The following is a 22,384-nucleotide window of genomic DNA, read 5'->3' as shown; positions in this document are numbered from 1 at the left end:
CCCAAATAGCTCACATATTACAATAGGTTAGTCATGATCGATCCGCACGAGAACAGGGGTGGGTTGGTCGCTTCCGGTTCCTTCACTTTCCGCACAAAGAATCCACGAGATGAAGAAATCAATGTTTCAAGCCAAAATCAGGGACGCATGCCCACGGTGTGATTTAGATTAGATCTGTGAGCCACACCTCCAAAGCCAATGTGGGTTTATGCAATTTAAAGCACGTTAACAACAAATAAAAAGCAACAATCAAATTCTCCGATCGTTTTCTATAACAAAGATTATATTGTCAGGAACTAGATAATTACAAAGTTTTAAAATTGCACAATATACAATGCTGTTGCAGCAAAAAACAATTAGATATGCAGGGTGTTCCAAAAGTCTTGGGCACATTCCAAGTCCGCATAACTGCTTGATTGTGAATGGTAGTAAGATGAAAGCGGTGCCATTTTAAAGCTAAATGCATTAAGTGTAAGGCTATACCAAAATATACCAGATATACCAGATGTGTTTTTTAGTTCTAGAGATATTCAATGTTAAAATGTGCCCAAGACTTTTGGAACACCCTGTATAATATTTGAATGGCATCAAGCCAATAGTCTGTTAGAGTAATACTCCTTTTTGTATACTGTAAATAAACATGTCGATAGTCCATTATAAAAAAAAAAAATCTTTGTTTTTGAATAGTGGGTAACAGTCTCATTGAAATCATCAGCAGCAGCATGACAGTTCATTATTTCTTATCAATTTTCTTTGATCATACCTTTTAATTATATTAAACATATTGCAACAAAAACCTTACTTGCATGAGGTGTTCTGATTTAAAATATAACCCAACAAAAACCCTATAGTGTGTCCATCATACGGCATAATCACATTGACACACTGGTTCCCATCAGAATACTGAAGTTAAGCAATGATGATCCTGGTCAGTACCACATGGGTTACCAGTTGAGACTTCCAGGTGCTGTATGTGCTCTCTGCTTATCTCGGCATTGTTTCCAGTCATCCTGGTCCTTTCCTTACCACTGGACTCGAGCAATGCCGATTCAGGATATGTATGGTTTGGGATTGCGCAACCCTTGCCACACAATTACATGTGCAGCTGACCCTACAGAGGGTATCCTTTGTCTTTCGAGACTGAACGGGGGCATCTCTTTAGGAGATATCCTTTCTTCTATCCCCTCATGATATACACTTTCTTTCTCCTTTCTTTCGAAGCCTGCAAACAGTTTACAATTATACTAGTTGGGCCTAGCGAGACTGGAGTGCTATCTTGCATAGGATCGTCGCAACCAGGGAGTATAGTTGACATACTCAACCTGTGGAGTCCCTTATCACCCTGCAGCGGGAGCTCATTCCAAACTCATAGTCTTTTCTTCTCTCAGCCTTTTTCTTCTACTGTACTATTCAAATTCGCTTGTGCACAACATTTTATAGGTAAGTAATAGGTGGGGGTGGATGCTATTGGGTATACACTCCAGCCAATAGGAGATTGTCTCGTCACACTTCCTATTGATCAATTGCCAATGTTATGTAAGCATCCCCCGTGAGTAATTTTCGATCGAAAAGTTTCTCACTCCTGCGAGTTCTGCGAATGATGACCTAAGGGTCATCGTCAACCAAACTCAAACAATTTTTAATACTATTCTTGAGATACCATTGATTTATTAGCAAAATAGTATTCATATTAAATTGTTATTACCATCTTAAATCCGTTCAGCTGAAGTTATTTTTTTGTTTCTTTTGAGTTGAGTCACCAACCAGCAAGGTGAAGCCAGCAAGGCAATCAGGAATTGCCTGATATTCTTCACATAATAAAAGCTATTAAAACAATTATTACAGTTAAATTCGTTCTCACAGAAGTGGATCACAAAAAAATATAGAAATTGAAATCATGATGAATTTAAAACTCCTGTTTGCAGTGGTATGAGAAAATTGGAATAAATTACTAAAATTTTTAAGTAAATATAATTATTAAGAATATGTCTGAAACAGAACAAATATTGAAAACAAACAAATGAAAAAAAAACGAAATTAAAACATGGAATCAGCAGTAAACAAAAAAAAGTAACTGTAAATATGACCTGGAGGAGTTTTTACAAGTATTTCAATAGAAAGTGCTCTGACGAACTCCAAGTACTTGTGCCTCCTTGATGTAAATACCTCGGACTGACCCTACAAGCAGCAAAATCGGACCCTTACTCTATAGAGATCTCCAGATGCCAGAAAGCCTCCTCCTCTAATAGTTTCTTCCTTTGACTTGCTAGACTTTGGAATTCCATCTCGGAACCATGCTTTCCTAACTGTACTGACAGGCAGAAGTTCAAGTGTAATGTGAACAAACATCTTGCTGCTCAACTCCATACATAGTAAGCTGTGCAAATTTGATCCAAAATAGTAGCCCCTTATGTCAGAGTGACACTGTGCCTTGTTTGGAATGAAAAAGTAGTCACAAAAATAAAGTAAATAAAAACGGTCATTATATAGATATAACTTGGGGAAGTTTTATAGCCATATGTGAAGGATATTCTCTAAATAAGATAAATTTATATTTTAGATGAACCGTAAAAATCTTATAAGTCACATTCAACATTGCAATCATAACTGAACCGTACCTATTGTGTTGCTATTGGTATTTGACCGCCATTTTTTATCTTTGTATAAACACATCTGTATTGATAAAATTTCTCCTAAAATAAAATTTCTTTTTCTGAGGGAGGCACGTAATCGTGATTAATAAAAATGCTAGGTATTTCATATGACCTGGCAGTACCAGCCATTTTACTTTTTCTTCATATAGAAAAGACCACTCGGCATTCTTTAGTAAGTAAGCAAAGTATTTTTGGACACATCGATTTATTTTGTTTTATTTTTATCAATTTTTTAAAAATTCTTTTATTTTAACTAGCCTGGGTGCTCGGCATTGCCTGGGTGTTTGGAGGTGTGTGTTGAGCAAAAACAAAAAAAAAAAAATAGTAGTAGGCAGGCAGGCTCGAACCCGTGACGCGAAGGCGGAAAAGAACGTAAAAAAATAAATGTGACGTCTTTGCTGTTTCATCGTCACCAGAATGCAAAATTTCTACATTACTGGCATAAATACAATTGTTTTGTGTTAGTGAAAGTGTGTTGATTCTGATGGTGCTTATCTCGATCAATGAATTTTTGTTTGAGTCAAGATACGTTCATCTGAATTGTGCATGTAAAATGCAAGGAAACTTTGCCGAGTTCTTCAAAGTTTTATTCGAGAGAGTTTACTTATGGAAACTAATAACTAATAATTATTTCCTTCTTAACTGAGTTTTCTAACCTGAGAATTAAGAGATGCAGACAAACATCAAAGTGATGTTCGCCTTAGATTATTGTATATTATTGGGCCATGTCGGCTTCCAGAACGAAACTCACAGAAACTCAGTTTGCTATTGTTAAAAACGTGACTCATTCCAAAATACTACTCCTGATGACAATCAATTGCCACAAATATACAATTTACCAACTAAGACCAAGAGAATTGCTTGCCATATTGAGAAAATCATCAGAAAAGTCAAAAAAGAGAAAACTCTGTTGTATTTAATAAGACATGCTTGGATATACATCTAGTGTTGGGAAAATTAATACTAATTGAGAATCTGGAAAAATTGAAATCATTTGAGGTATCGGAATTGATATTAATAACTGGAAAATTTGTGCGTATTTTCTGATGCCAAAAAAATGATTCCTTTAATATTTTTGTTTTATACTTTATTTTCCATTGTTGGCACTAATTAGTCTAAAATAATAAATCATATAATGATAATTATATAATGATAAATTATATAATGATGATTATAAAATGATAAATTATATAATGATAATTATAAAATGATAAATTTTATAATAATAATTATAAAATGATAAATTTGTATTAGAATTATAAGATTATAAATTTTTATTATGATTATAAAATTATAAATTATATAATGATAATTATAAAATTATAAATTATATAATGATAATTATAAAATAATAAATTATATAATGATAATTATAAAATAATAAATTATATAATGATAATTATAAAATGATAAATTATATAATGATAATTATAAAATGATAAATTTTTATTAGAATTATAAAATTATAAATTATATAATGATAATTAAAAAATTATAAATTTTTATTATAATTATAAAATTATAAATGACAATAAAAGTATAGAAGGGTGAAATATTTGTTGATCCTCATTCAATCCCGTACAACGTCGGGTCTCCCTGCTAGTTCAAAAAGGTAATAAAAAAAAACCCCAACAACTTTAAAGCTAAGTATTTAGAGATTTTCAAAGAATTGGAATCGGGAATTTAGAATAGATTCGGTAATTGTATTGGAATAATGGAATCGTCCCATCACTAATACATGCACGTGAAATAAGCTTCTTTTCTCCACGTTAAAAAACGACCCTGGTGTCTAACTCTGTCCCGTGGGGAGCCATTGTAAATAGGTACATCAATATATGTTAATGTTCTACAGCTTATATGACTGCTGCTGCTATTCCAATATTATATACATAGCTTAGACAGAGTCCATAAAAGAATCTCAAATCTAATAGGTACCACACTGTCAGCCAAGCTCTAACCTCTGTTCCATCGCTGCAATTTTGCACCCCCTGTGCCTGTTTTACAAGTATTTTGATGAAATATGCTCTAATAAACTTGTATCACTTGTGCCCCCTCGACGTACATACTCCCAACTAACTTGAAAAGCAACAAAATCTCACCCCTTCACTCTAAAGGTCCCACATGCTGAAAAGCTTTCTACCCTAAATAGTTTCTTACTTTGGAATTCCCTCCCTGTTTCTTGCTTCCCTGCTTATATTAACCTGCAGAAGTTTAAATGTGCTGTGAACATGCATATCACTACTCAACTCCCCACAGTTAGACACGATTCTAAAATAGTAGATCCTTACAATCTAAGTGGCAATATGCCTTGCTTGTGGTATAAAAGAGTAAAAAAAAAAAATGTTAAATATAAATTCATATTAAAATTTCTTTTTATTTTACTTTAATGTTAATTATTTTTTCAGAATCTATTTAATTTTCCAGAGATAATTGAAATCGTATTAATTTTTTTTTTTTAACTCTGCATGTTAGTCTGATGGTTAATAAATAAAATTCTGGGTTTATGAACATGATACTTGTGGCATGCTGCAATATCTGAACAACATATTCATATAAGTTAATTAATCATTAAAGTCATACACAGCTGCTGTTAATACTTTTAATATTCATTTATTCAAATACTAGTGTTGGAAAATTATTAACATCTTTCACTTTCTCACACACATGCACATCTAATATATAAAATTAAAAAGAAATTAAACATCCAGTATAGCAGCAAGTCCTGGGAGCATCAACCTGAAAGAACAGTTTAAAATGACTTATATATCATACATTACGACCATGTAATTCCTACAGCCACCTACCTTGAAAATGCTGCCGTGAAACGGGACATAGTTATATAGAATAAGTCAGAAAGAGTTGCAACCTTGGTTGAAGTGAGTGTCTCTAATGATGGAGGTCTGAACAGAGCTGAAAGAGAGAAACAAACCAAATACGAAGGTTTCATGTATGATATGAAAAGAAACTGGAATCTTAAGGAGATATCAATCATACCAGTTATTATAGGTGCTACGGGGCTTATGAAGAAGAACCTGAAGTCCTACCTAACTAATATTCCTGGTGAACCAAGTGCAAAAGAGATCCAGACACTTAAAGGAACAGCGAGGATACTAAAAAGAGCTCTCGGTTGGTTTCAATAAAAAGCAGGGCACTGTTGGCAACTGGTTTGGCTGCCCCATACCCAGCATTAAAATCATCAAAGAAAGAAAATAAAAATAAAAGGCTATATATCTGTCTTTCTATCTCCATATTTTCAAACTCTCTCTCCCAAAACTAAAAGAAACAGAGCGCCGATAGGGGCCTCAAATGATTGGATTTTTTACGGACCGTTCTTTTATGGGTCTTTAGCCAGTTAATTTTTAAGGGGTGAAAAATGGATCAAAATTGAAAAAAATCCTTATACATTTTGTACATTCATCCTAATTTATTTTAAATTTTTAATTAGTTCATATGCATGTCACGTTGGTACAGTGGTAACATCCCCAGCTTTGAATATTACAGTTTCAGTTTCGATTCCAGCTGTAGGCATCCAAATACTTTTTTTTTTTACTTTTGAAATTACAACTCTATAATAATATATATGAAAGCTGGACAAACTAAAATATCATATTTAAGCATATTTTATGCCCGGGCAAAGCTAGGCGATCCCCCTACACCCACGAGTGTAGTCTATATCTATATGAATTTGTTCATTGCACTTGATATTATTTCTATTTAAAAATTATTAAAACAAACTTCTTAATATATTTAGTCATGGATATGCGGGCTAATAAAGGTTAACTAATTTGCAAATTCTTTGTAAAATGAACTTTCATTAATTAATTATTTATTTTTATGCCTTCTTATTGGATAATTTAATTATTGCGTTCAGTTCTATTTATGTATATTTTCTATATTGTGTATAATTTAGGATGAAACATGTTCTAGTACACACACATATATATATATATATATATATATATATATATATATATATATATATGGAGAGAGAGAGAGGAACAACCGGGGCTATATGTTCATCAATGTTTCGTCTTTATTTTGAGACTTCCTCTGGATGAATGAGATTAAGAAAATAAAAACACCAGTACAAATATTTGAAAATTATTCATGTGCAAAGTGTGACGCTGTTCTATTTCAGAAACGGAAAAAGATGTTGGAAATTCAAAAAAGGAGGGGAGTTGCGTTGTTAAAGAGAGGGAGATTTTTAATAACGTCATATAGTCGGTAATATGTTTTTAAAAGATATGAACGCAGTTAATATTCTTTCTGGAAAGAAAATGTCTGTTAAAATTCAAATATAGGTGTGTAATAGGAATGAAATGAGTGTGTTTTTGTTATGTAATTTATTGATTGAGATTATATCTATTAATTATTACAGGGGGTGTTTCTATGGTGTGAGGAGGTTAACCTGTGTCTACAATTATGTTCTTTCAATAAAAGTTTACTTAGTAATGGCATTACATTATAGAAACCTGCACGTTGTTTGAGTGTGTTTGAATTTGCGATAAGCACCGATTCAAGAAGTCTCCGGCGCAGTTTATTTGAAATAAATTTAACTATTTTTGCTTGTTTGAAGTCAAAGGTGTGATTGTGCTGCAATTAATGAGAGAACAATGATCTTAGAGAATTGTTATTTTTTATATCTCTTTTATGTTCACGGAGCCTTTTTTCTAACTTACGCTGGGTTTCACCAACGTATCTATAATGGCAATTTTGGCAAGGAATAGTGTATATACCTCCATTGGAAACTGGTTTGTTTTGGAGATGATTTCGTAGTTTTTAATATTCATCTTATAGTTTGTGATGTGGTTTGTATGATTGGAATTCCTAGTTTGTTTAGTGTGCTGCAAATTATTGTATCATTGGTGTGTGTGTGTGTGTATATATATATATATATATATATATATATATATATATACCTTGTCTGTGTTCAGAACGCTCTCTACAAAATTTATCTCTCAATTTTTAGCTTACAGACTTGAAAGTTCATATATAGAGGATTTGGACCTCTGGAACAAATTTTATTTGTTTTTAAGCCGGTAAAAATAGCTGCTACATAGTCAAAATTAGAAAAGAAAAATTGACCTCAACAGAAGTGAGTCAACTAAACCTGTTATTTTTGCACATGTTATCTATATATATAGTTATAGTTAGAGTCACTTACTTTTTACCATTTTCTTATCCATCTTTTTGTGGATTAAATGATAACAACTTAGGCTGGAACGCGAAATGTTTTAGCTTTTATTCAAGCTGATGGCATCTAAGTCATTTTTTTAACTTTTGAAACCATTACTATATATTGGGTACAATATAATAATCAATAGAGAATTGACTATAATAATAAATACAAAATTTGCATCAATTAAGATATCATATGTAAGCATAGTTTCCGACCGGACAATGCTGGGCAGGCTGATAGTGTGTGTGTGTCGCCAACCTACTAAGAATTTAAAGAACACCAGCACCATATACCAACATTTAATAAAAGAACATAATTGTCCCCCCTTTAATCTTAGACAAATTCTTGTTGATAATACAAAAATTGTACAACATGAAAACAATTTTAAAAAGTTAAAAATTCTCAAAGCATCTTACAATGTATTAAAATGTCTTTGCTAATATTAGCCCATGAACCCCTCTCTCTCTCTCTCTCTATATATATATATATATATATATATATATATATATATATATATATATATATATATATATATATATATATATATATATATATAAAAGGCAACGCGTTTCTTTTAGACCTTTTTATATACTCCCTAGATTATAATATCTATGATTTGCGAAGGGATGTCGTCTCTAGATTTATTTTGATCGACTTTTATAAAATTCACGTTATTCCGTTATTATTTATATTTTGTATAAAAGCGAAACTAATCAAAAGTGAAGGCAGATTCCTGGCTTTCGTGCCAGGGACGTCCAGAAAACAATCAGCTTTGATCAATCTGGGGGAAACCCCTCATATCAGACAATTACTATTCATTTGGACACTCACTTTGTGGGGGGAGCTGGTTTTCCCCAGCATAGTGGAGAAACAAATAAATGAAACGGCAGAAAGTGAAACTGGCCTTCAGCCAACGTTTATTTCTGCACCTGCATGAACTGATTCACTTAGCAAGTCAACTTTTTGATTGACATCGCTAAATTTGAACGCTTTTCACTTCCTATGGCTTCATAGCATAGCGGTAAAATGCCTTTGGGTCACAGGTTCGAACCTAATACATTTTTGTGTGTGTGTGTGTGTGTGTGTGTGCTCAACACAACTCCAAACACCTGGCAACGCCGGGTACACTAGTTAATTTTAAAACTCAGATTTTTAATTGACTTACTTTTTAACTGACTTTAAATTGGCTTTTTATATACTTTTAACCTCCCATCACTTGATACAATTTATTGTGTATTTTTTCACTATTCTACTTTCCATTTTTGCACCGATTTCAATGGCAATAAAAATATGTGAATGTGAAACATTCATTGATTATCATTCAATCCTGAGCAACGTCGGGTCACCCTGCTAGTAATATATATATATATATATATATATATATATATATATATATATATATATATATAATATAAAAAGTTTGATATTATGAAAAATTAACAGAAGGAGGAGACAATGTCTGGCAAGATGGTCTCATGACAGCAGAAGAGATAATATACTACCCCCACCCCAAAAAAATGAAGAGGAGGTAATGCCTGGGAGATGGTCTAATTACAGAATAGACACTACACTGCTCCCACTCTTGAATTGAGCTTATAAAGATACTACAATAATCAGAAGTAAAAGTATACTTGGCTTCAGGTGAGCAGACACCTAATCTCAATTAGTAATCCATGTTAAAAATATGTATTTTAATAAAAGTTATATTTAAATAAAAATATATATTTCCTAAATAGCAGTCCTCTAAAATAATGTATGGCTTACACAAGTTCCACCATAACTGATCATGTCTCACCATCTTAGTGGCTTCGAGGCCCTGATATGTGGTGACCTCCCAAGTAAATAACTGTTGAAATTTTAATAAAGAAATAATTTTTATTTATTTTTTTTTTATATACACACATTCAACATCACAACATTTAGCGAAAGGGACACACTCTTTGACCGGCCTTTGCAGGTCATTTCCATCATCATCCTCATCGTTATAATTCCCTTCCAGCAGTCTGCTACTCTCCCACCCTCTGGAGAGGGGGGGGGAAGATCCCCTGCCTGTGAGGAGGAGGTTTTATTTTGTGCTCCATCAAAGAGATTTGACATTAAATTCGTCACGGTTTTTTATTTTCCTTCTCCTTTAGAAAAAGACTTACTGAAGTTTTATTGTAATTTTGTTCCAGTTATTAAAAAGCAACAAGATTTTATCGACTGGAAAATTAGTCCCAGTTATTAAAACGCAACAGGGTCTTACAACTGGAAAATAATTAGTCTCTAAAGGATTAACAGAAAAAACTGGCCGTGTTTTGAGAATTTCTTTTCTGTAAAGAACAGAAATTAATTTTGCCATCAAGTAGAGCAGATTATCGGCACATGTGACCTCCAGGAAAGATTATTCAACCGAAGTTTCCTTCACAAAAAATATTGCATTAATACCAGAATTTATCCTGTGAATTATTTTATTTGTACACATAAAGCCTACCAAAGCGGCTTTATTGTTTTCGTTTCTTTCCTTTGAATTTAAAGGTATCTGAGCCTATACAAAGGAGAAATATTTTACCTCTTTCTCCCATTTAAAGTCAAAGAGACTTTATTTGTGATTCCTTTCGAAAAAGAAAAAAAAACATTTTGTAGAAAGACTGAACATTTTGTTAAAAGAAGGACTGAATTTAAACAAGGACTCAAAAGAACTGTTTTCTGTTTTTTATATGTTCTTTTCTTTAAGCCTTTCTTACAAATAAGAATTGTCGTCTTTTTTGTATTATTTTTTTTATTTATTTTAAATGTTTCTTAAGGTTTTTTTTTTTAACCCTAGCTTTGGGAAATAAAGGCAATTGATGACTTTTATTTTAATAAATTTGGATCATTTTCGCGCCTGTATTTCTTTTGCTCATTTCCATTAGTTTCCCCATTTCCAACAAATTTGCTTTAAATGCTTTTTTCCCTCCCCTTTTGTTTTCTTTCATTTTTGTTACCATAGAAAACGGATTTTGGTAACGAACCCAAAATTCCGTTATAGCATATATATGCATAATATTTATTATTTAAATAAAAGTACAAATCGATTTTAAAAGTTTTGATTTTTTTTTTAATTAATTATAACTTTTGTAGATTTATTCATTGCGGACTATTATTCGCATCCTTTTGTTGTTGTCGCACAACGTTTCGGCCAACTATTCCTCTGAAATAGTTGGCCGAAATGTCGTGAAACAAACAACATCGCGAAACAGCAACTAAACGTTGTGAAACAGCAACTAAACATCGTAAAACATTGTAAGTAAATGTCGCGAAACAACAACTAAACATTGCGAAACGTCGTAAAACATTGTGAAACAACAAATGAAAGATGAGGATAATAGTCCGCAATAAATAATACTCATCTCAATAATGAATTCCAATTAAATAAAATAATATAAACTTTTGCAGAGTTTGAAAAATACAAGAAATAAAATATCAAATTGTTTTAATTATAACTAACCAGTGTTGTCTGGAAGTGTTTTTACTTTTGTTTCAGATTCTTAATATAATTTTATATGGAAGCATCTTGTTTAGAATATTTTCTTTCCTAAAACTTAAACAAACTTTGAATAAGTATATAGGTCTGTATTCCTAGATTTGTCTGTATAAATCTCGGATAAACTTGATTTTTACAAAATTAGATTACGTATATGGGTATTTATGAAGGCTGGTAGCAGTGCTGAAAAAACGAAATGGTAAAAGAAAGTCTGAACAAAAACAAATAATCGAAAACAGTATTTATGGATCTTCAGTAAATCTATTTATTTTCCAAAAGATCTTTCAAGTTTGTTTTTTGTTTTAGTCTGCACAACAGAATTTTTAATTTCAATAAATATTTGACTAAAAACCGGTAAGTCGCGTAGTTGCGATAAAAACACGGACACACAAGAATTTTATTAATGTAGTGATTGGATAAATGCTGAAAATTTCATTAAGATAAGTTGATTTGGATTTTTAGTAATTTTTTTTTTTTTTAAATCATTAATTTACAAAAAATAATCTTATAAGATATCCATATCAATATGCAACCAATTCTGGTGTTACCAGATTCATTTGTGTGAAGATACCGCGTTTTTTTATTTAAAATGCACCAAATACTGAGGTTATTGTTTTTCTCATTCCCTTTGCAAAGTGCTACCAGATTAGACTGTCTGAAGATACTGGCTTCCTGATCTAAAATGCACCAAGCATTGATACTATCTTTTTCCTTTCCCTTTGGGAAACTCAATCATGTTCTGCAAAGTAAAAAACAAAACTTTTACTTTACAAAACAACCAAACAAAACACAATAAATAAATATTTAAAAATATAAATGAACTTGAAGCATAAAAACTTTTTTTTCAAAATTACTGGATTCGGCATTAAATCACTCAAAACGGTTTATGCAGTAAAACAAAACAATCAAACAACCAATTTCTCTTTACAGAACTCAATCATGTTCTGCAAAGTCTAAGAGACAATAACAATTTTCATAGACAAAACAACTAAAGCATGAATAAATATTTTAATATATAAAGACCTTAAAGTATAAAAACTTTCACCAAAATTACTGATCCTGAAAAGTGTTGATATTCCATAAAACAAAACAACCAAACTAATGCCATGAAATAAATATGGAAAGAAATAAACGACTTGAAGCATAAAAACTGTTTTTCCAAAATTACTGGATTCAGCATTAAATAACCTATACAGGGGTTGATATGCTGTAAGACAAAACAACAGCTGACAAAACCATCTACTACAACTTCTGGCATCACTAGATAAATAACATATTTCATAAAAAAACAATAATGACTAATCTATGAAAACTTTTCAAAAAGATTTGAAAGTATTACGTTCGCAAACAATAAAAAAAAAATGATGAAATGTATTTTTTGTGTGTGCATTTATCTCGTGCCTCAGACTGAAAGATAATGGGTCACTGACCTTGACTTCATGTAGGGTTTGGAAAGAATGACGTGAACTGCTCAGACTTGTCTATTACCTGGCTACTTATAGCTTCCTCGTAAATTGTAACCAATCTTGTAACCTTTCTTCTTTTTTTTTCTTTTTTCACTCCCGGTAGGGTAGGTCTGGTAGTCAGTGTTAAGCTTGTGTCTGTTGGCCATTATCTCTGTCACGTTACCTGACTCAAATCGAGTACATGCGAGAGATAATCTTTATCGTTAAATGCCATATTTAAAGTAAATAAATCAAAAGTGCCTATGTGTGTGTATAACTAATGTATATATACTTGTGTTGGTGTATGTTAATCATTCACTTGAAATGTACTAGGTTTGTATATACCATCGTAATAGATTAAAAGATCTTTCTCATGAATAAAGTTTTTTTTTATAATGAAAAACAATTTATATAAATTTTGTAAATTTTAAAAAAGTACAAACTCAATGAATGCCTTTTTATTGGGTTCCAGATATATATACAGAAGGAAAAAGGAAAAAAAAAAACGATATAAAGGTTTATACTAATGCATATCAATTTAATCGTTCATTCAATAAGGATAAATTACATCATTAGGAGTATGCGATATATATGTTCTTTATACCTAGGTATTTCGAAGCTGATGCTTCTCATCAGAAGAGGAAAGGATGTGCTAGGTAACATATTAAAAATGTGACGTTTAGCGATAAGTACATTAGAATGTCTTTTCCTTATAAAGCTGTGAATTATTGGAAAAAAATGTATATATATTTACAGAAAGATAAAAGGAAATCTAACAATATAAAAATATATGCTAATTCATATAGATTGAATTTTTCATTCAATAAGAAGGTTACATCAGATATATATGCTCTTTATTAATATATATATATTAATATATATATATATATATATATATATATATATATATATATATATTTCATAGAAATGTTTCTGTTATATCAAAAAAAAAATATTTTCTTTATGCCACAAGTGTCACGCTCGTACATGAATTCCATAGCTAATATAACATACTGACCCAACGGGTAGTCTAGTATTAATATATATCTTTATATTGTCATTTTTTTTCCTTCTGTAAATAAGCTCTACCTCAAATGTTGAGCTTTGTATTATCCCGATAATCACCTTTTAAAGAATTTCTCTAATTCTTCTTGGTTACTTCCATCTATAATATATATCTCACCTGTCTGTTTAAATGTATGTATGTATGTATGTTTGTATATCTGCCTAAAACTTTCGACAGAAGCGATGGATTTTCATGAGATTGGTATCATTTTGAAGCACGACCCTTTGGCCGACAAACATCGAAGAATTGCCCAAATACATTAATTCCTTCACCCTCAACTGGGCACTTTTCTACAAGGAGGGGTCGCTTACTTTGCCAATATTTTCGAGAGTAATCCCTTCTTTTCGATTGTCTAGGCTTAATTTAAACCTACGTCACTTTTGGTTTGGCGATGGCCGCAACAGCAAAGACGTCACGTTTTTTTTTTTTTTTCATGTCCTTTTCCTCCTTCGCGGTACAGGTTCGAGCCTGCTTACCTACTACCACTTATTTTTTGCTCAACATACACCTCCAAACACCCGGACAATGCGGGGCACCAAGGCTAGTATATATATATATATATATATCTATATATATATATATATATATATATATATATATAGTGTATCACACAAGAGTATACCCCTCACATTTCTGCAGATCATATATCTTCATTTTTAAATTATTTATAGTTATATTATTCAGTTATATATATTAAAAAAGCAAACAAATATAACAAATCCATCTTATGCAGTCAATGATAAAAATAACAACCCACCAAAATTAATATATAATAATTAATTTGGGAAATGAACTATTTTAAATTTTCTTTTTTTTTTTCATTTTTTTCTTATTCATTTTATTTTATTTTAGTAAAAGTTTAACCATTTGTTACACAAGAAAATAGTCTTTAGAATAGCTTTTAGGTATAGTGCTTCTTGTGCAGAATGTGTTAAAAATATAAATTCCACCTCACAAGTAGAAAAATACAATCTGCTGCTTTTAAGATTTCCATGAAATAATAGGCCCATATTTTGATAGTCTAAAACAATATCTAATTATACTTTTTCGATGGTCATCATTTCCCCATTCTGAATCTGAAAACCCCTCTAATTTTAGAGGACTTGTTACAAATCTGACCCTATCACATCATGGTGTAATTCTGTTTCTTAGTTCTTTTTAAATAACAAAGGATTTGCTTAGCTCTGTTTAAATCCTTCATTGTTAATCTTGATAATTTTTGTGACAGTTTTGTTACTGTATAGCATATGTCGGGTCTTGCAGCAGTCATTAAGTATATAAGGTTTTCTATTATTTCTCGGTACATTTTATTGTCACTTATTTCAGATTCTGTGTCTGTATTTTTATTGATATCACTTTCAACCGGTGTAGAGCATTTCTTGCATTCCAAATTTAATAGGAGTTTGGAATCTGGCATATATATATATATATATATATATATATATATATATATATATATATGACCTGCCTTACAAATCTGACCCTATCACATCATGGTGTAATGCTAATTGAATAATCTATAATATGATTCTTACCTGTCTGTTTAAATGTATGTATGTATGTTTGTATGTCTGCCTAAAACTTTTGCCAGAGGCAACGGATTTTCACGGGTTCGGTATCGTTTTGAAGCTCGACTCTTTGAGCGACAAATATCGAAAAATTGGCCAAAAGCATAATTTCTGATTCCCGATTTTGATTCTGATTAATCGTCCCAACACTAATATATATATATATATATATATATATATATATATATATATATATATGACCTGCTTAAAGAATCTGACCCTGTCACATCATGGCGCAAAGCTAATTAAGTAATCTATATATATAAAAGCGAAAATGTATGCATGTATGTATGCATGTATGTATGTACGCTTTTCCTCGATGTCCACAAAAGGCTTCTTTCAGAGAAACGCTTGTTCGGTTCACAACTTCTTAAAACTTTTTATATCATCTATAAATTGTAATATCTCAGAGTTATCCACAGAGCTCGCCTGTCTATTTAATTTTATTGACTTTCAAACATTAATTATTCGACATTTCCTGCATCGGCACGCGTTACATTCGGTTTTCAGTATAAAAAAAAGCGAAACTCGACTCTAATCACAGGCCGAAGGCCGCTTGCCCGCGTGCCCTCCGGGGCCCGGGTGACATGATCAAAGTGTAGTATCTGTTCCGACAGATGCTGCAAGCTATGACTAGCTATGACTAGCTATGACTAGCAAAGACCAGATGTGGGGGCAACCCCACATGCTTGACCCTTAACCAGCTCCCATTTCCCTCCTCTCGGGAGCTGGTCCCCATTTTCCCTTCCCCTTCCCTTGACTCCTCACATTAAAAATTGGCCTTGTGCCTAATTTGCTCGGTGGGGGAGCAAATAAATACAACAGGCCGAAGGCCGCTTGCCCGCGTGCCCTCCGGGGCCCGGGTGACATGATCAAAGTGTAGTATCTGTTCCGGCAGATGCTGCACTTAAGATAATTTGTACCAGTAAAGGGAGGGGAAACCCTCTATACTGGGACAATTATTATTTTTGGTAACCAGAGTGCCCCCTTTTTGCCTACTTTTAGGGGAGCTGGTTTTTACCTCACATTAAAAACGGCCTTGTGCCTAATTTGCTCAGTGGGGGAGCAAATAAATACCATCTGTTCCGGCAGATGCTGCAAGCTATGACTAGCTAGGACTAGCTATGACTAGCAAAGACCAGATGTGGGGGCAACCCCACATGCTTGACCTTTAACCAGCTCCCATTTCCCTCCTCTCGGGAGCTGGTCCCCTTTTTCCCTTCCCCCTCCCTTGACTCCTCACAATAAAAATTGGCCTTGTGCCTAATTTGCTCGGTGGGGGAGCAAATAAATACAACAGGCCGACAGGCCGCTTGCCCGCGCGCCCTCCGGGGCCCGGGTGACAAGATCAAAGTGTAGTATCTTTCCGGCAGATACTGCAAGCTATGACTAGCTAGGACTAGCTATGACTAGCAAAGACCAGATGTGGGGGCAACCCCACATGCTTGACCTTTTAACCAGCTCCCATTTCCCTCCTCTAGGGAGCTGGTCCCCTTTTTCCCTTCCCCCTCCCTTGACTCCTCACAATAAAAATCGGCCTTGTGCCTAATTTGCTCGGTGGGGGAGCAAATAAATACCCACAGGCCAAAAGCCAGTTGTCTCAAGAGAGCTAAGTAATGTTTGTTCAATGTTGACTTCGTCATATCAGACTGTAGCTTTCATTTCGCTCCTCCTAATAAACAGGGAGCGGGTTGTTAAAAACAAACAAACAAACCGATTTATTCACCTCATTCAAAACTGTCCCGCACAAAATGCTTACTGCTGAATACCTATCGCTGTCACGTCAATCAAAAACGCGCATCTGTTTTTTTAACACTTTACTATTTTCCAACTGCGCGTCGTGAAGACTTCGTTTTTTTATTCACGGGCACCTGTTTTTTTTTTTCACATTTTCGGGTTTTTTTCACATACCCCGAAAAACACCCGGGCAACGCCGTGTACCCCTCGCTAGTCTATATATATAAAAGCGAAAATGTTTGTATGTTTGTTTGTGTGTCTGCTAAAAACTTTCGGCAGATATAACAAAAATTCACAAACTCGGTATCGTATTGAAGCTCCATCCTTTGCTCGAAAAATTGGCCAAAAACGTTCATTTTTTCACCCCGAAATCGACAATTTTCGACAGGGGGGAGGTCAACAAAAACGGTCCTCTCGTGACGACGACCGGTTCTACGCATGCGTCAGTTGACGTCTTGACCTGATTTACTTTAAATAGTTGAAAAACTGACTAAATTTCATTTACGTCACGTTAGCTCAGTTGGTTAGTGTGTTGGTTTATTATCTAAACGTTTTGGGTTCGAATTGTGGTATGAGATGTCTTTCTTTTTTTTTTTTAATTTTTTTAAATTTTAATATTGAACCAGTGTTATTTAAGCCATTTTTCACGTAATGTTTGGTTTTCTGGGTTTTTTTTTTTACTTCGCTTATCCACCCCCAACCACACACCCAAAAACACCTGGGTACCCACCGATTTTTTACATTTTAATATCAAAACAGGCTTTTTCAAGCCATTTTTCACGTGTCCATTTTTCTGTTTTCTTTTTTGTATTTTCGATTTTTACATTTAACATCGTTCGTTTGCCTTATGTTATTTTTTTGTGTTTTTTTTCGATGTTTTGATTACTGCCCCCCACCCCCGCTTAAGTTTTAACATTATTTTCTTTTTTTACTTCGCTTATAACAAATAAAATTGCTCGACGACTTCCATGTGCGCACCTGTCAATTTGGTTCTTACTTAAATAAATTCAAACATCTTTCAGTAACTCATTCTGGCTGGCCGATTTTATTTTCAAACTTCGCCTCAGGGCTTCAGGTTCGATCCTACCAACTTTTACCCCCCCCCCCGGTTTCTTTAACAGCACACACACCTCCAAACACCTGGGCAACGCCGGGTACTCCCGCTAGTCTATAATATAAATCTCACCTGTCTGTTCAAATGTGTGTATGTATGTTTGTATTCTGCCTAAAACTTTCAACAGAGGCAACGGATTTTCATGAGATCGGTATTGTTTTGAAGCACGGCCCTTCGGATGACAAATATTGAAAAATTAGTGAAAAACATTCATTCCTTCACCCTCAATTGGATACTTTTCTACAAGGAGGGGGTCACTTTTTTTCACCAATATTTTCAAAAGTTTCGATTGACTAGCCTTACTTAAACCTTCACCACTTCCGGTTTGGCAATGGACACAACGGCAAAGACACTATGTTCTTTTTTTTTTCACATTCTTTTCCTCCTTCCCGGTATGAGTTCAAGTCTGTCTGCCTACTACCACTTTTATTTATTTTTTTTTTTTAGCTCAACACACACCTCCAAACACCCAGGCAATGCCGGGCACCTAGACTAGTTTTCCATAAAGTAATCATTTACCATTTCACATTTATATCTTCTACAGTTTTTTCTTTGTCTTTTAGAAAACGGTGATCTGCAAACCAAATGTTGATGGGTACGGTGGAATTCCTGCTGGCTGCCAATGTAACCGAGATGAGAATGAGTTATTTGTGGCTGATATGAGACTTGGTTTATTACTTGTTAAACCAAATGGGGACTTTGAGCAGGTGAGTCTTAATCACACTTTTTAAAATTCCTTCTTTCATCCGGATCTCAGGTCTTCCTGATTTTAATACAAGTAAAAATGCAATTCTTAATTTTTTGGTGCTGACTTTGTTTCATTAACATTAGTTCTCTCCCTTATATAACCAAGAGACAATAACAGAGAGAATCATGTGAAGATTGGTTTATTCACATAAACAAAATACTAGTAGAAATGCATCCAATAAATGTCGCTAATCATGTGAAAATTTCAGTTTCTACCAGTATTTTATTTTTGATTTTTGAGCAATTATTGAAGATTCAAATAGCTAACCCGAAACCACCTCAGATTCCCATTCTTGGTTGTTATTGTCCCGTTTGCATTGCAGCAAAGGTCCATAGAGATGGTGCACGCAGAAAACCATTTACTTCCACATGAAAAGACACAAAGATGTAATCCCTACCTTGAAAATGCTGCTGTCAAACCTAACATAGTTATATGGAATAAGTCAGAAAAAGTGGCAACCTTGGTTGAAGTGATTGTTCCTAATGATGGACGTCTGAACTGAGCTGAAAGAGAGAAACAGACCAAATACCAAGGTCTCATGTATGATATGAAAAGAAACTGGAATCTTAGGGAGATATCAATCATACCAGTTATTATAGGTGCTACGGGGCTTATGGAGAAGAACCTGAAGTCCTACCTAACTAATATCCCTGGTGAACCAAGTGCAAAAGAAATCCAGACTATTGCACTTAAGGGAACAACGAGAATACTAAAAAGAGCTCTAGGTTGGTTGCAATAAAAAGCAGCGCAATATTAGCAGCTAGTTTGGCTGCTCCATACCCAACGTTACAATCTTCAAAAGAAGAAAATTTAAAAAAAAAAAAAAGGGGTGTACACATGCAACCTGCTATTATTATTTATTTATTTATTTTTACTGATTTTCACATCAAACATAAGCGGCTACTGTTATGTTGTCGAGTTCTGTATGACTTGAAGGGGTGTATTTTATGTATGTAATGGGAGGAAGATCAAATCTTATAGACTTATAACTTGTGTTGTAGTGCTAACATGAAACGATGACGTGGACGTATTGACAATATATTTACAATTACTTGTACAAACAAATGCTTGTACATGATGAGGAAAAGAAGACAAGTTCTTTGATGAATGGCGAGAGTGTATATCATAACGGCCTATATAATATACCGTCTGTACATTAAAGATGTCGGATGATGATGGTATGTTCAACAGTTGCGGACAGTACATGTAAAACAGTTCATTTTAAACGACAAATAAACACATACCTAGTTGTTCAAAGACAACATGACACAATAGTTATATTTATATATAACAACATTTATTCTCTGGTTCTGGCCGGACATCTTTAGAGATTGCAACGCTTTTTTTTTTTTTTTTTTTCCATATTTTGGCTATCTTGAAATATGCTGCTTCTTCGCATCATAAGAGAGACTAACTCTTCTCCCAACTTCCAAGTCCCGTTTGAACTATCTGATGTCTTCTCTTCAACTACCCTCTTTGAACAAACTTGCCTGTATATATTAAAACTAATACTTTGTGCTTACATCATTTGACTGAGAAGTCACCTGTCAGGTCTTTTCAATAAATTTGCCAGAGAAAATGTGGCTGAGAAGTCACCTGTTAGGTGTTTATGTAATCTCGTTTTCTCTGGCCAAATTTATTGTTTTACCTAGGTTTGAAAACCTATTTTGTTTATGTATTTAAGATTCTCCTTCATTTCTTTATTGTTTCTAAGATTTTCACTACATTCCAAAACTTATAAATATTATTTGTCCTTTAAGACAATCTAATTTTCATTTTAATTGCTGAAACAGTCTTTCACTTGGTGATACAAGCACCAAAATTGAAATTTGTCAGGTTTTCTTCTGCAGCCATCTTGAAAACTGGCAGCCATCTTGAATTTTTTGATGGCTAACGTTCTTTTCTTAAAATATATGTTCTGAACGTCATTTGTGCCAACTTTGGTGCTTGTATCACTAAGTGAAAGATTCTTATGGAATATTGAGATCACCTGGCCCACTAATACCAATAATCATAATAAAGTTCTTTCATAATAACTTCTTTAAATAAACATCTAATTTTTGATAATAGTCGATCTTACAATCAACTATTAGCAAGGCCACCTCAGCGTTTTCCAGGAGACTAATATATAACACTACTATTTGGAATCAAATCTATAAAGATAATATGTAGGGAGTTGAGTAGTGAGATGTATGTTCACATTACATTTGAACTTCTGCATGTCAGTACAGTCAGTAAAGCAGGGACACAGGAGGGAATTCTAAAGTCCCACAATTTGAAGGAAGAAACTATTAGAGTATAAAGCTTTTTGGCATCTATGGATTTCTATAGTGTATGGCTGGAAGTTTGCTGCTTGGTGAGTTTGTTGGCGGTATTAATATTTGTAAAACAGGCACAGGAATGCAAGATTTTGGTGATGGGACAGGCGTTGGAGTTTGGTTGATTTGATTGGTTGAATTAGATTTGATACTTTTTTTTGAACTCTATCTAAACGGAACTTAAACTTTTCAACCAAACAGCTGAACCTCAGTGACATAAGCCCTTGATTGGCAGTCACTGAGAGCCATCTCACTCCTTCTTCCTTGTTAGTCATCATCTTGGACATGTTTGATTACATTTCAATAGAACTCCTGCTTGCATTGCAACAAAAGTTCACAAAGACGTTGCGTACTGAAAAGCATTTGCTTCTCCATGAAAAGAGCAGAATTGAGGGACGTACATGTGCAACCTGTGACATTTTTTTTTTTTAAACCAAAAAAGGCACAGTGTCACTTAGACATAAGGGGCTACTATTTGAGACCAAATTTGCAGGGAGGCTTTGTAGGGAGTTGAGCAGCAAGATGTCTGTTCACATTACTCTTGAACTTCTGCATGACAGTACAGTCAAGGAAGCAGGAAATTGTGAGGGAATTCCAAAGTCTAGCAATTCAAAGGAAGAAACGATTAGATTAGAAAGTTTTTTGGCATCTAGAGATCTCTACAGTGTAGGGGTGGGATTTTGCTGCTTGTGAGGTTAGTCGGAGGTATTTATGTCGAGGGAGTAGAAGTGCTTAGTTTGTTAGAGCACATTCTGTTAAAATACTCATAAAACCTGCAACATTTGGGTAATTGATTAAGAGGTTTAAGTTTGGTTCAACAGAGCTGTAGACGGTAGTTCGGTGTTTGTCATCATTCATTCCTGGATCCCTAACCTTGGTTGTTATCGTCCCATTTGCATTGCAACAAAATTTCACAGAGATGGTGCGCACAGACAAGCATTTACTTCTACACCAAAAGAGCCAGAATTGAAGGACGTACATGTGCCACCTGCGACTTCAAAAAACGTTTTTGTTTACTGATTTTTACCCTAAACAAGGCACAGTGCCACT

General features: G+C 33.7%; 1 protein-coding gene across 1 annotated transcript in view; it reads left to right on the top strand.

Annotated features, from left to right (window-relative positions):
* Positions 1-22,384, top strand: part of LOC145299335 (diisopropyl-fluorophosphatase-like) — a 59,646-nt gene that overhangs the window by 26,081 nt on the left and 11,181 nt on the right. The window contains exon 3 of the mRNA XM_080144393.1: positions 18,832-18,975. Coding sequence (XP_080000519.1) covers positions 18,832-18,975 — 144 coding nt within the window. The remainder of the gene's footprint in view (positions 1-18,831; positions 18,976-22,384) is intronic.

This window comes from Euprymna scolopes, chromosome 2 (genome assembly GCF_053919585.1).
Source record: "Euprymna scolopes isolate OS-2025 chromosome 2, ASM5391958v1, whole genome shotgun sequence".
Taxonomy (NCBI): domain Eukaryota; kingdom Metazoa; phylum Mollusca; class Cephalopoda; order Sepiida; family Sepiolidae; genus Euprymna; species Euprymna scolopes.
Note: the sequence above shows the minus strand (reverse complement) of the source record. Positions and strands in the feature narration are given on the sequence as shown.